At 47.4% G+C, this 16,242-nt stretch overlaps 1 protein-coding gene across 1 annotated transcript in view; it reads left to right on the top strand.

Moving 5' to 3' along the window:
* The window catches only part of lars2 (leucyl-tRNA synthetase 2, mitochondrial), a 42,803-nt gene extending 28,153 nt beyond the window's left edge, over nucleotides 1-14,650 (top strand). Inside the window, exons 14-21 of the mRNA XM_036943665.1 lie at nucleotides 5,120-5,257; nucleotides 5,522-5,625; nucleotides 7,517-7,699; nucleotides 7,887-8,056; nucleotides 9,710-9,787; nucleotides 9,861-9,972; nucleotides 12,074-12,201; nucleotides 14,282-14,650. Coding sequence (XP_036799560.1) covers nucleotides 5,120-5,257; nucleotides 5,522-5,625; nucleotides 7,517-7,699; nucleotides 7,887-8,056; nucleotides 9,710-9,787; nucleotides 9,861-9,972; nucleotides 12,074-12,201; nucleotides 14,282-14,461 — 1,093 coding nt within the window. The 3' untranslated portion in view covers nucleotides 14,462-14,650. The remainder of the gene's footprint in view (nucleotides 1-5,119; nucleotides 5,258-5,521; nucleotides 5,626-7,516; nucleotides 7,700-7,886; nucleotides 8,057-9,709; nucleotides 9,788-9,860; nucleotides 9,973-12,073; nucleotides 12,202-14,281) is intronic.
* Nucleotides 14,651-16,242: the final 1,592 nt, after the last annotated feature.

Here is a 16,242-nt window from a genome sequence, read left to right as displayed (position 1 = left end):
ACAGGTGAGATACACTGACCCCCACAACCAAGACAGGTGAGATACACTGACCCCCACAACCAAGACAGGTGAGATACACTGACCCCCACAACCAAGACAGGTGAGATACATTGACCCCCACAACCAAGACAGGTGAGATACACTGACCACCACAACCAAGACAGGTGAGATACACTGACCCCCACAACCAAGACAGGTGAGATACACTGACCCCCACAATCAAGACAGGTGAGATACACTGACCCCCACAACCAAGACAGGTGAGATACACTGACCCCCACAATCAAGACAGGTGAGATACACTGACCCCCACAACCAAGACAGGTGAGATACACTGACCCCTCACAACCAAGACAGGTGAGATACACTGACCCCCACAACAAAGACAGGTGAGATACACTGACCCCCACAATCAAGACAGGTGAGATACACTGACCCCCACAACCAAGACAGGTGAGATACACTGACCCCCACAACCAAGACGGGTGAGATACACTGACCCCCACAACCAAGATAAGTGAGATACACTGACCCCCACAACCAAGACAAGTGAGATACACTGACCCCCACAACCAAGACAAGTGAGATACACTGACCCCCACAACCAAGACAGGTGAGATACACTGACCCCCACAACCAAGACAGGTGAAATACACTGACCCCTCACAACCAAGACAGGTGAGATACACTGACCCCCACAACCAAGACAGGTGAGATACACTGACCCCCACAACCAAGACAGGTGAGATACACTGACCCCCACAACCAAGACAGGTGAGATACACTGACCCCCCACAACCAAGACAGGTGAGATACACTGACCCCCACAATCAAGACAGGTGAGATACATTGACCCCCACAACCAAGACAGGTGAGATACACTGACCCCCACAACAAAGACAGGTGAGATACACTGACCCCCACAATCAAGACAGGTGAGATACACTGACCCCCACAATCAAGACAAGTGAGATACATTGACCCCCACAACCAAGACAGGTGAGATACACTGACCCCCACAACCAAGACAGGTGAGATACACTGACCCCCACAACAAAGACAGGTGAGATACACTGACCCCCACAATCAAGACAGGTGAGATACACTGACCCCCACAATCAAGACAAGTGAGATACACTGACCCCCACAACCAAGACAGGTGAGATACACTGACCCCCACAACCAAGACAGGTGAGATACACTGACCCCCACAACCAAGACAGGTGAGATACACTGACCCCCACAACCAAGACAGGTGAGATACACTGACCCCCACAACCAAGACAGGTGAGATACACTGACCCCCACAACCAAGACAGGTGAGATACACTGACCCCCACAACCAAGACAGGTGAGATACACTGACCCCCACAACCAAGACAAGTGAGATACACTGACCCCCACAACCAAGACAAGTGAGATACACTGACCCCCACAACCAAGACAGGTGAGATACACTGACCCCCACAACCAAGACAGGTGAGATACACTGACCCCCACAACCAAGACAGGTGAGATACATTGACCCCCACAACCAAGACAGGTGAGATACACTGACCCCCACAACCAAGACAGGTGAGATACACTGACCCCCACAACCAAGACAGGTGAGATACACTGACCCCCACAACCAAGACAGGTGAGATACACTGACCCCCACAACCAAGACAGGTGAGATACACTGACCCCCACAACCAAGACAGGTGAGATACACTGACCCCCACAACCAAGACCGGTGAGATACGCTGACCCCCACAACCAAGACAGGTGAGATACGCTGACCCCCACAACCAAGACAGGTGAGATACGCTGACCCCCACAACCAAGACAGGTGAGATACACTGACCCCCCACAACCAAGACAGGTGAGATACACTGACCCCCACAACCAAGACAAGTGAGATACACTGACCCCCACAACCAAGACAAGTGAGATACACTGACCCCCACAACCAAGACAGGTGAGATACACTGACCCCCACAACCAAGACAGGTGAGATACACTGACCCCCACAACCAAGACAGGTGAGATACATTGACCCCCACAACCAAGACAGGTGAGATACACTGACCCCCACAACCAAGACAGGTGAGATACACTGACCCCCACAACCAAGACAGGTGAGATACACTGACCCCCACAACCAAGACAGGTGAGATACACTGACCCCCACAACCAAGACAGGTGAGATACACTGACCCCCACAACCAAGACAGGTGAGATACACTGACCCCCACAACCAAGACAAGTGAGATACACTGACCCACACAACCAAGACCGGTGAGATACACTGACCCCCACAACCAAGACAGGTGAGATACGCTGACCCCCACAACCAAGACAGGTGAGATACACTGACCCCCACAACCAAGACAGGTGAGATACACTGACCCCCCACAACCAAGACAGGTGAGATACACTGACCCCCACAACCAAGACAAGTGACCTGGGATTTTCTCTTCCTCTGTCTGTAGTATCGTTCTCTGTTTGTTTTATCTATCTTCCTATCCTACCCCCCCCCCCCAAATATAATCTCTACTTTTAAATCAGTCAGTACCAGTTCCTACAACATGAAAGAGGGATAGAGAGCGGGAGAGGGAGTGTTGTAGGACCTGGTACTGCCTGATTTAAAAAAAGATTAGAGATTTATATTTTTTGGGACTGTTCCAAAATGAAACCGCAGTAGAGACAAAAGTCACCTTAAGGTAATCTACTCTCCACGAGTGAACATTACAACTGTTTTGTAGACAACGAGAATCTAGACAAATATTACAAATGTAATATGCATTGCCCATTTAATCACTGACAAATGTTTTTTCCACTCACACATCAGCACACCCTTTTACACTTCCTCTCAAACAGTCAATTTCATACACACGCAAACACGCACTCATACCGTTAACTTGTATTCCCTGCTGATGGAGATGATAAACTCCTGGCCGTTAGCTGCTGGGGCGGTGGCGATATCCAGAGCATTAACAAAAGAGATTCATTTCCCAAAGGCAGGACTTGTCTTTCCTTCACTGACCTTACTGGGTAAATCCATTTCAATTCAATCACATTTTGACAACAACCCTTTTGATTCAAACAAAACCTTACATACATATTTGCCCAATTGTAGAAGTGATCAGAAAGTGACACTTTGGACCTGAATTCCCAAACAGTTTAGATAAAGGTGCTCAAAGTTGACTCATTGTTGTATAAGGCACAATACCAGGAGACATCCAAGTACTCATCACTGGAAAGATAAAGAGTTGAGATTGATAGCATTTTAAAGCTTACAAACAGGGTTGTCAAACTATTTTATAATTTATGGAATTCTTTATTTTTATTTTTTATTATTATCATTTTTTTGATATTCACATATTTTGTATCTTAGACCCTGTTTGACATCATCTGAAGTTTTTGTGTTGTGCCCGCCATCGGTTGAGACACAACATGCTCTTGAATACAGGATGGGTGTCATGTTTTGGCTGATAAATGTACTAAAATGGGCGGTCATCTTTGTGGTAGTTAGTCATGTTTAAAATGTCAATTCAATTCAATTTCAATGGTGTACCAGCTAAATTGCAGTGGTCTGAAGAAATTGGTCTATTCTATGAATTCTATTTCTATGATTGAAATGAAATCCACCATTTATTAGTATTATTATAGTACTATTCAAGAGTATTTTGTGGTCAACCGATGGCTGACACAGCACAAAAACCTCAGATGATGTGAAATATGCTCTGAGCTACAATGTACAGTGCCTTTGGAAAGTATTCTGTCCCTTTGACTTTTTCCACATTTTGTTACGTTACAGCCTTATTCTAAAATGTATGAAATAAATAAAAAATCCTCATCAATCTACGAACAATAACACATAATGACAAAGCAAAAACAGGTGTTTAGAAATGTTGAGATTGAGGTTTGCGTCATCTGTGGATCTGTAGTTGGTGGTATGCGAAGTTGAGTGGGTCTTGATGATGGTGTTGATGTGAGCCATGACCAGCCTTTCAAAGCACTTCATGGCTACTGACGTGAGCGCTACGGGGCGGTAATCATTTAGGCAGGTTACCTTCACTTTCTTGGGCACAGGGACTATGGTGGTCTGCTTGAAACAAATCAAAATGGATGCTGTCAAAAATGGATTGAATTCAAAATGGATTTACCCTGTTGTAAAGCTGCTTTAAGAGGGTGCTGGCCTATCCCTCTTTTATTTCTTAGCTGGACAGATTATGCCAGAACTGAAAAAGCAATTAAACTGTTTGCACATCCTGTTGGCTTGCTGTGGCCTGGGCTGAGGTTTTGGTAGGGTGGGGGCCACCAAGAGGTTAGTGTGTGTGTGCGCGGGTGTGCGTGTGCATGTGCACATGTTTTTGGCCTGACACCAGGATACAGGGAGGGTAGGTCATTTTCTGCCCAGTGAGTCTAACTCCCTTAGCCAGTTCAATTATCCCGAGACATCATCCACTGGCAGAGAGGACTGTGTGTACTGTGTAAGGTGACACTCACACACTCACACTCTCACACACACACACACACACACACACAGACTGATATAGCATTATCAAAGTAGCATTAGGAGTTTAGAGCCGAGGTACAGTGTTTTCCTATCCGGCCAATCTAACATCTTCCATCCTCTTCCTCATTGTTGTCTGGTGACTTTGTCAGATCTACAACCAGACAATTCCTATCCGAAGGATCTATCTGAGAGGGAGGGTTACCTCACCTCTCCTCTCTGAGCTCTGATTACTCATCATCAGGATATACATTTATGTGTGTGTGTGTGTGTGCGCGCCTTCAGGAGGATGCCCCTCGTCTGACTTGTGGGATAGATGTTATTATAGTAGCTGCCTGTGCTAGCCTACATAAAGCCCAGTCTGCCCCCTAGAGGATATATCTACACATAATATCAAAGACCTTACACATGATGTAGTCGTATTTACTATAACAGCTTCTATAGTTGCGCTACTTGTTATATTGGTGAATCCCTTCCCGTGATTATTATTCTCTCACTATACTGTTAAAAAAACAAAACGTTTCAAAAATAACAAAGACAGAAAACACCAACTATAAAATGGAGTGATAACAGTTTATTTCACTCAAATTAACTTGTGCCCCCCTCTCTCCACCCCAGGCCATTTGAGCGCTCCCTGGCAGACCACTGGCTTCCAGTCGACGTGTACATTGGGGGGAAGGAGCATGCTGTTATGCACCTGTACTATGCACGCTTCCTCAGTCACTTCTGTAGGGATCAGGGCCTAGTTGGACACAGGTACAACAACTATTGTTCACTAGTCGATATCAATAGAACCATTATGCCAAAAGGTTGAACCCACTTAGGGGTGAATCCTAGCTTCCAATGAAACAGAATTTTCACTTAGTCTCCCATTGACCTCAAGTGAAAATGTTCACTTAAAAGTAAGTGGAAGCTAACTGAAGAAGGTACCATTGGCAAAACGTCTTTGTAACGTTTGTATAATTATCCCCTGCAGAAATAAAATGTAAAAAATGTATGCTCTTTGAATGTCCACTCCAGGGAGCCTTTCAAGAAGCTGCTGGTGCAGGGCCTCATCAAGGGCCAGACGTTTAGAGCTGCAGACAGCGGACAGTACCTGAAGAGAGACCATATCGACTTCACAGGTGGGCACAGCATGGTGGGGACTTTACACGCCTGCATTCACAGGTTAGAGTTAGTAGACATCCCTCACAGATGGATTCCTGAGGTTGCTCAGAAGTTCTTCCTGGTCAGGTCCTAGAAGAAGGAATGGAGGAGCACCTTCTTAACCCTTAGCCTACAATTTCTGCGTCCCCGCGGAAATCAAATTAACATAATAAAAAAATACCCATGAAAATATTTCTGTTTAAGCAAGAGATATCGCCCTTCTGCATCTGATGTTGAAAAGTGGTTGAGCTCCCGCGGGTGTTCGTTAGACCATGAGACATCCCGAGAATCAGTCTTCTCACAAAAACATTTGTAGCGTCCAAACAGTTTAGCCTACAAACAATTATGACCATTCTACGATGAGACTCTCACGAACACAGTGGTGTTCTCCGTTTTGCTCTAGGACCACAAGCCTCACAAGACTCATCTGAAGTCGGTGCAGCCTCCTCTGCCAACTTCTGTCTGTAGCGTCCGAACGGTTTGGGCTACACACTAATGTGTGTGTGTGGAAAGCTAACGCCTCTGTGGAAAGCTGAGACAGAAGGTCTGAAGGTCCGCTGTACCAGTTTAAAACATTTATGGAAGTACAGTATATGGAGATGGTTTAGTTCCTAAAATAAGGGGATACAGTGCCGTCGGAAATTATTCAGATCATGATTGAACTCTTTGGCCTGAATGCCAAGCGTTACGTCTGGAGGAAACCTGGCACCATCCCATAGGAGTAGCTTCGGGACAATGGCCTTGAATGGCTGGACTTGAACCCGATCTAACTTCTCTGGAGAGACCTGAAAATAGCTGTGCAGCAACGCTCCCCATCCAACCTGACAGCTTGAGAGCATCTGCAGAGAAGAATTGAAGAAACTCCCTAAATACAGGTGTGCCATGCTTGTGGTGTCATACCCAAGAAGACTCAAGGCTGTAATCGCTGCCAAAGGTGCTTTAACAAATTCCTGATTAAAGGGTATGAATAATATTCATAGAATTATATTTGATTTCTAAAAGCATTATGGGGTATTGTGTGTAGATTGATGGGGGGGGGGGGGGGGGGGGGGTAACTATTTAATCAATTTTAGAATAAGGCTGTAACCTAACAAAATGTGGTCAAAAAAAAGGGTCAAGGGGTCTGAATACTTTCCGAAGGCACTGTAAATACGTGATCTTTTTTGTATCTCTCAGATATAGGACAGATATAGGACAGACACAACAGAACAAACTTCCTTTTTGTTTTTTTGTTTTTTTTTACTCTCTTGTTCCGTGTAGTGACTCATTCACGGCATTTCTATTGGCTAATAGCAGTAATGCATTAAAAAAATACAGTTTTTTTTTTTGATACCTTCTTAAAATTCTAAATCAAATGGCTAAATGATCCTTGGTATCTTAAAACAATTCCCCCACCCCCCCCTGGGATTAGACAGGGCTTAGACTCTAGACTAGAGGGTTAAAAGCCAGATCTTTATCAGCTTTTTTTTAGGCTTTTTTTTTTTTTATAGCTTTTCTCCTCTTCCCGTTGCTTGGCAACTGGGTAAACACGGACACTGGCTCCGTTCACAGAGGTGAGGCTTCATATCACTCTCTGAGGGCTTCCACACTGGACGCACACACAAAGGAGTTCTAGCCCTGAGTAAACAGACTGATCAAGGAATTGACTGAAAGATAGTTCTGTCTGTTTCTATCTGTCTGTTTCTCAGGAGGCTTTTAAAAAAATCTATTTATCTTCTACTGTCAGCATTTGCTGCAGGCAAATCTGAAATGGCACCCTATATTGTGCACTACAAAAGTAGTAATAGAGTGCCATTTCAGACAACGGACAGTTTGCTGGAGATATATAGAGGTGTCCAGTGCTAACCATTGCCTTGTCCCCTGTGTCAGGTGAGGAGCCGGTGCAGATGGGTAGTAAGGCCGGGCTGCAGGTTACATGGGAGAAGATGTCCAAGTCGAAACACAACGGCCTGGACCCTCAGGAGGTGGTGCAGCAGTATGGCATCGACACTGTCCGTCTTTACATCCTCTACGCTGCTCCCCCTGAACAGGACATCCTCTGGGACGTCAAGAGTGAGTTACACGCACACTGTGACCCCCACCCCTCCTCTGCCCAACCAACTGTAGACTGGCATTTATTTTGCAGTCAAATTACAGTATGTTGTGGGGGAGTTTAATTTTAATGGTCCAGTACTGATGTTTATAATGTGTTTTGGCAGTCTTGTCTGTGGTGTAAAGTGTATTTGTGTTGTCCCCTCAGCGGACGCTCTGCCCGGGGTACTGCGATGGCAGTCTCGTCTCTGGGGTCTGGTGACCAAGCTGAGGAGGGCTCGGCAGGATGAGGACGTCCCCAACCCCTCGTTGCTGAAGAGGAAGGAGCAGGCAGACGCCAGGAAAATCTGGGAGAACAAGAACTTTGCCGTGGAACAGGTAGAATGTCCACGCTACATATCAACACCCTTAGAATGTTACTGAACATTCCTAAACACAGAGAAGTCATGTTTTCATTATTATATTGTTTGTGTTGTACTACCCACTTTTACCAGTAGGTGTCACTAACTGCAGTCACTGTAGATGACTGAAACTGCCTTGTCATGCTCAGACCTTATACCTGAATATGTAAATGCATGAATATTTGTATCATCCAGGTCTTCTTACGTGTTGAAATGGGTATTTGTCATACCAGTATTAGTCTCTCTCTTATGTTCCCGCTGCAGAGCTTGTCATCAAATGTTCGATTAGTGCTGCAGGTTTCATTTTTTTTATTTGACCTTTATTTGTGGTGTGTGAACAAGACACTGGAGGCCTCTCGAGTGGAGCAGTGGTCTAAGGTCCTGCATTACAGTGCCAGCTGTGCCGCTAAAGATCCTAGTTAGAGTCCAGGCTCTGTCGCAGCCGGCCGCGACTGTGAGAGCCATAAGGCAGCACACAATTGGCCCAGCGTCGTCCGGGTTAGGGGAGTGTTTGGCCAGCAGGGATGTTCTCTTCCCATCGCGCTCTAGCGACTCCTGTGGCGGACAGGGCGCAGTGCACACTGACACGGTCGCCAGGTGTACAGTGACCAGACTGTAACAACCAATTAGATACCACGAAATTGGGGAGGAAAAGTTTATTTTTATAAAATAATATATAAATAAGAAAAGATGATGACGCTGTGTTAACTATAGCACCTTATCGTATTCCATAAGGAATTATAGGCTACGTTCATACTATGCATTTTAGCCTCAGCATTGCATAACAGGAGAAGCTGCTGTTGTCATGTCATCCTGGGATCTATATGGTAACCTGAGACCACTCTCAGGTCTGGCAGCCCAGAGTAGCCTAGCGGGTGTGAGGAGCAGAGAATGGAAATTGATTTGATATCCAATAGTGACGCTTTCACACTTATAAATAGCCGGCTTCTGTTCCAACTCCCTCAGTGTGGCCGGTGGGGTTTGATTCTCTTCTCGCCCTTCAAAGTCTGTACTGTTAAAGGGCCCTGTGCGCGTGTGTTTGGCCCAGTCCACCCTAAGCCCCCCCCCCCAAAGCCACGGCCATCCTTTGATCCACCCTCCGTCTTTGACCTTCTCCCAAAGGCCCGTGCCAAAGGGGTTCTCTTTCCCAGAAGACTTAACTGTGGAATGTTCACATTCAGCCTTCTTGTTTTTAAACAGTGTGAGCCAACCAGTTATCAGAACCATGTATAGTGATTATCCTCTGGTCCTATTGTTGTTTTCCATTCATCACCATGAACCATCACAGGCAGCTGGGAGGTTCTCCCTGATACTATCCCTTACCACAGGGAAACATTGTTTTAGAGAGAGAGAGACACACAGAGCGAGAGAGTGACACACACACACACAAACACACACACACACACACACACACACAGAGAGTGAGACACACACACACACACACAGAGAGAGCGAGACACACACACACACACACACACACACACACACAGAGAGCGAGAGACACACACACACACACACACACACACACACACACACAGAGAGAGACACACACAGAGAGAGAGACACACACACAGAGAGACAGTATGGCTGGATATGATGCCACTGTGACCAACCTGTCTTGTGTTTCCAGGTCACAGGTCACTTCACAGAAGACTTCCTCCTGAATGCAGCCATCTCTCGACTCATGGGACTCACAAACACACTCTCTGTGAGTAGACACTGTGTGCGTGTGTGCGTGTGCGTTCAATCTGACCTCTGACATCTTTCTCTGTCACTCTCAGAACGTGTCATCTCGCGTGCTGCAGCACAGTGTGGAGTTTGAGGAGGCTCTCGCCACGCTGTGTGTGATGACCGCTCCCATGGCTCCACACCTAGCCTCTGAACTCTGGGCAGGTGGGCCACACACACACATTGTGGGAATGAATGAGTAAATAAATAAATAATGGACAATAATATGAATATTTGTTTTCATCAAAAGATGAATGATGTGTCACATGATGTGGTGTCACATGATGTGTTGTCATGTGAGTTTTGCTATGATAATCCCATTCCAGACAGGGAAAAGGAATAGTCTGCTATACTCCTAGTGAGACAGAGACTGACTGGAGAGGAGATGAGAGGACCGTCTGGAATGATGATGTGGGTTTGGAAAGAATCCAACAGGAAGTTACCTCAGGGTGTCATGTTGATGGGGCCTCTTATCTAACACACACAACGCTTTGCAACGCCCTGGTGATGTCATCACAGTCCATTGAGATAATTTGCTTGTGTGTGGTGTACCCATGTGAATACTTCAAGAATCTGAGTTGTTGAACCAACATAGGCATGAAAAGCTATGCAAAGTCAAGGTCTAGGAGTTCAGTACACAGTAATTTCACAGGAATCTCCTCCAGAATGTGATTGTGACTAAATATCCCCTGACCCAAACTGAGAATCCCCAGCCCTATTACATGAACAATGTAGCTGATGCTGAGTCGGGACAAAGGTTGACCCATGTGATCTGATGGTATAAAAATAGCCAGAAGAGGAAGTGTGCCCCCGCACTGTCCAGTAGAACATCCCCCCATTGTCAAATACACAGAAACAATTCCTCTCTTGAGGGACTGGGGTCTGGTGCTAGAGGGCTGGACATAGGGGCTGTGGGGGCTGGGAGTAGGACTGGTAATCTGGGGCTAGGGGGCTGGGAGTAGGAGCTTGGGAGCTGGGAGTAGGAGCTTGGGAGCTGGGAGTAGGGGCTTAGGGGCTGGGAGTAGGGGCTAGGGGGCTGGGAGTAGGAGCTTGGGAGCTGGGAGTAGGGGCTTGGGGGCTGGGAGTAGGGGCTTGGGGGCTGGGAGTAGGAGCTAGGGGGCTGGGAGTAGGAGCTTGGGGCTGGGAGTAGGAGCTTGGGAGCTGGGAGTAGGAGCTAGGGGGCTGGGAGTAGGAGCTAGGGGGCTGGGAGTAGGAGCTTGGGAGCTGGGAGTAGGGGCTTGGGGGCTGGGAGTAGGGGCTTAGGGGCTGGGAGTAGGAGCTAGGGGGCTGGGAGTAGGAGCTAGGTGGCTGGGAGTAGGACTGGTAATCTGGGGCTAGGGGACTGGGGGCTGGGAGTAGGAGCTTGGGGGCTGGGAGTAGGAGCTTGGGGGCTGGGAGTAGGGGCTTGGGGGCTGGGAGTAGGGGCTTGGGGGCTGGGAGTAGGATCTAGGGGGCTGGGAGTAGGATCTAGGGGGCTGGGAGTAGGAGCTAGGGGGCTGGGAGTAGGAGTTAGGGGCTGGGACTGGGATTAGGGGCTATGGGACTGGGAGGAGTGGGGGGCTGGGACTGGGAGGAGTGGGCTAGGGGACTGGGAGGAGTGGGGGCTGGGACTGGGAGGAGTGGGGGGCTGGGACTGGGAGGAGTGGGGGGCTGGGACTGGGAGTAGGGGCAAGGGGGCTGGGAGGAGTGGGGGGCTGGGGCTGGGAGGAGGGGGGGGGGCTGGGACTGGGAGTAGGGGCTAGGGGGCTGGGAGGAGGGGCATGGAGGAGTGAGGTTTTTGGGAAAAGGCAGGAAAAGGCAACATCCTCCAGCTGATAGCCACAGTCATGGAATCTGAGGGATGAACATGGAAAAGATAAACTATGTGTGTGTGGTTCTCGCTTTCTCTCTCTTTATCTCTCCCTCATAGACAGAAAGGACGAGAGTAAGTTAATATCCTTCAGCCCCCTGTGGGTCCCCCCCACATTAGCGTAAGGAGGCGGTGGGTGGGCAAACCGAAGGACTGTTGTTAATCCTCGATCTGTAGGGAGCTCTTGATAGCTTTCCTGTAATGCTCCATAGAGTTTTCAAAAGTATGAATGTCCCCTATTACTTGAGGCATGACCACAGAGCTTACAGTGGTGAGATGGTCAGTCAGTGAAGTGGTGAAGTTTTGTAGTAGCTGACGCTTGGATCGTCTAGGCTGGGTGTCTGTAAAGTACTATAAAAATCAAATGTGATTGGTTGATTTGCTAGTTTGTGACTTGTTGTCTTCCCCTCCATTCAGGGCTGAGCCAGGTGAGGAACCCCCTGAGCCCTCTCCTCTCCCGCGGAGGAGACGTGCTGCAGCAGCCGTGGCCCACCCCAGACCCTCTGTACCTGGAGACCCCTGATACCCTGGAGCTGGTTGTACGGGTGAGGCTGTCAAACGCACACTACCACCCGGTACTCAAGGGAAAAGGGAAACCTAGTCAGTTGTACAACTGAATGCCTTCAACTGAAATGTGTCTTCTGCATTTAACCCAACCCCTCGGAATCAGAGAGGTGCAGGGGGCTGCCTTAATCGACATCCATGTCTTCGGCGCGCAGGGAACAGTGGGTCAGAACGACAGATTTTTACCTTGCACCTTAGAGACTTCTGCCCTATGTACATAGTCATTGAACACTGGTCACTTTAATAATGTTTATTGTTCTGAGATCGTATTGTTCCGAAATCATTTATTTGGATCGCTGAGAAATGAAGCTAATTGATGACTTACTTTATAGGTACACACTGTATTCTCAACATAGCTCATCTATATAACTACTGCTGCACAGACCTTCCTACTTATACACTGTATGTTGTTCATACTGTCTATGCACACCATGTGTTTATATTCCCGAACTATGTCATTCTCGTTTCTTCTTGTTGGGGGGGATTATTTGTAGTAGTGTTGTACTGTTAGAAACGTACTGCACTGCTGGAGCTAGAAACACAAGCATTTCCCTGCACCTGCTTTAACATCTGCTGGTCTGTGTGCGCAACAAATAAACATTGATTTGATTTGACACACACACACACCTCTCACACACTCAATCCCCTTTCACTCTCACACAAGCCCATACATATGCCAAGGCACACACCCCTACAGAAAATTATAGACTGAAAGAAAATAACACTCCCACACACTCACAGGCATACTCTTGTGTAAATACTCAAAATTGCACTCGCACTCCCTTGAACCAAAACAGCCATAGCCCCATTCATGCGCTCACTGTCTGTAATTTACACAGAGCCTATGATCATATGGCTTGAGAGGGAAAGTGTGTGTGCGCGTGCAGCCCAGGATGCCTAGGCAATCAGCAGGCAGTGCAGCTGTGGTGGGTGGGGTCACAGAGTCAGCTGCTCAAAGATCGAAGTCTCTGAGAGAGCCCTGCTGGGGGGAATCAGAGTCCACATACACACACACACACACACATCTGACCGTCTGAGGCCTTGACGTGTATTTCCCCAGCCTAGCGGCACTAACCTCAATCTCACTGGGACTCTGACCGTCGGAGGCCTTGATGTGTGTTTCCCCAGCCTAGCGGCACTAACCTCAATCTCACTGGGACTCTGACCGTCTGAGGCCTTGACGTGTGTTTCCCCAGCCTAGCGGCACTAACCTCAATCTCACTGGGACTCTGACTGTCTGAGGCCTTGACGTGTGTTTCCCCAGCCTAGCGGCACTAACCTCAATCTCACTGGGACTCTGACCGTCTGAGGCCTTGATGTGTGTTTCCCCAGGCTAGCGGCACTAACCTCAATCTCACTGGGACTCTAATGATAGACTGAGGCCTTGATGTGTGTTTCCCCAGCCTAGCGGCACTAACCTCAATCTCACTGCGACTCTAATGACAGACTGAGGCATGGGTTCGGCCCACAGTGCAGGCCAATACACACACGTGCACTCTCTCGCTCTCTCTTTCGCTCTCTCTCTCTCTCACTCACACACACACACACACAGAGAAGTGCACACATGCACTGATTAATTATGAGCTTATCTTAACACACAAATATACAGATACCATACACACACATAATACACACACTCATAATTGGGAGAAAGCTTAGACTTGACCCAAACAGACACACACGCTGATACACAAACATACAAAGACTGGAAATGAGGAATAAAGGTTCCTCCTACTCGGCTGTAGAGGATCTGACTGCCCAGCCCATTTTCACCACAAGTTGGCTGTTTTTAGCTCAGGTTACTGAAAGGAGAGGAGGAAAGGCATATACATGTTCTATAGTCCCTGATGTAATTAGAGCGCTTTCGATGCAGCCACAGCCTCCACTAAAAGTTGGCTCGGTCAGTGTACATTATTTAATATGTCTGGACCAAATTGCTCTCACTCAATGTTAACTAGCGATGTGGAGTATTTTATGGGAGGAGGTCAAAGTATTCAGGTTTGTGCTCTTAACCTTTTGGGTTTTCTCTCCTCCCTTTCATCTCTCCCTTTCACCTCTCAGATCAACAACAAGGTTTGTGGGACGGTGTTGGTGCCTCGACAGGTGGCCCAGGATACAGAGCAGGTACGGGCGCTGGTTCTGGGGAGCGAGCTGGGACAGCGTCTCCTAGGAGACCGGACCATCAAGAAGGCCATTCTGTCCCCTAGGACGGCCCTCATCAACTTCCTCATAGAGGAGTGACCACTCAATCCTGGATGCTGATTGGTGGACTGTCATGTCAATCAGAAGACCGCAGCCACTCACAGACTTGAAGGTGGGGACATCATGTGAACGGAGGGATGAAAGAAAATTTACAAATAAATAAAAACAATAACTAGTATGAACAGAGATTTTTGTAAAAATAAATAAATAAAATAAAAAAACATCTGATGAGTGAAATGGGACATCCGTCTGTCAGTTGTGATACCAGGAGTCATACACTGAGACTGGGAAGTGTTTTTAGACTGGATGACATGTGTATCACTTTCCCCTTGTCACCATGGGGACACCAGACCCTACTCCAGTGCAGAGGGTTGTTTTGCAATCTGAAGTCACCTTGTCAATATACTGTCAAGCATGGTTACCAGGTGATAGGGCTCCAGTGTGTCTCTAACATCTGTCCCCAGCTATTCAACAGGTGAGTGAGGATTAAGCCACGTAGAGTCCGCTGATAAATACTGATATTGTGATGTGATTAGGTCCCACTCATGTTGGCCTCTCCATCAGTGGCTTCCAGTTTTAACAGAAGTGCTGAGGGACATTCCAGAACCAGGACCTCTGGCCTCAGTGGGAACACAATCACGTTCCATTCAGAGCACTAATTCTGAACTCCATGTATGTTGTTGAGACAGACTGCAGCAGGGACAGGGACAGATAAGACAGGGCTCAGGGCAGGGTGAGTCAGCCAGACCAGAGAACAGACTGAAAGGTGTTGATTCCAGTCTGTAACTGTCGGAACCAGAACATAGAGGAATTTGACTGGCGTCTGGATCACAGCTGGTATTCTGGTCTGACTGACGATGTCATCAGTGTATTGACCAATGGGTACAGGTTGCGGCTGGGTTGGATTGATGGGGTCATAGGAATGGGACGGGGGGACATGAAGTGAAGAGGACATAAGTTATTTGAATCCAGTCACCCCTTACCACAGCCCATTCATTGCCGGTCATTAACATCATCTATCAGTGAGCCACCTCATGGCTTGTAAATGGGACTCTTCTTCACAACATTTATAACTCCCCTTCCCTGACATGTATACCCCAGTGACTGAGCACAGAGTCCTCTGTCTAACATCTCCTGACTAGACCCATTACTGGTTCTAAGTGAGTCACTCAGATCATGTTGCTGGCAGGACGTTTTATTCCAGTAGCTTTTAAAAAGGTCCACCACAAAATGGACAGCTCCCTTCAGCAGGATTAGACATGCATTCTGAGCAATCAGGAAGTTGTCATTTGATTACCGGACTCTATGTGATGTGCCAGTCTCAAGATCAGTCTGTCAGTACCCATCTCTTGTTCCATCCTGACCTTCTATGGTCCTTTTATATGAATTGTATAGCCTTATGTCTGTTTTGATGTTACTCCTTTTGTCTCCTACTGTGGCTTCTACTGTGTGAATGTTCAAGGTGACATTGTATGTATGTAATTGATACACCGACCTTATAATGTATGGTCTGAAACTCTGGGTTAGCTCAGAGAAGGAGAAGCCTGTCTGTCATTCTATTATGATGTTGTTGTTTTAGATTTGACAAGGTCAGACAGTGTGAAATGTGATCAGGTGGAACATTTAAATGACATGGAATAAGGGAGACAGATTAATATAGGAGAAGGGGTAGAGGTTTGCTTTTTAAAGAATGGCAGAGGCTGAGCGCTGTACTATAGGAAGCCTTTCTGCCTCAGTGAGCCCCTGACCTTTGACCCAGACCCCCTGGACATTCCATGTGTATCTCTGACCATCAGGTGGACAGGAAATTACTCACAGGA

This window comes from Oncorhynchus mykiss, chromosome 2, assembly GCF_013265735.2.
Source record: "Oncorhynchus mykiss isolate Arlee chromosome 2, USDA_OmykA_1.1, whole genome shotgun sequence".
NCBI classification, from domain to species: Eukaryota; Metazoa; Chordata; class Actinopteri; order Salmoniformes; family Salmonidae; genus Oncorhynchus; species Oncorhynchus mykiss.
Note: the sequence above shows the minus strand (reverse complement) of the source record. Positions and strands in the feature narration are given on the sequence as shown.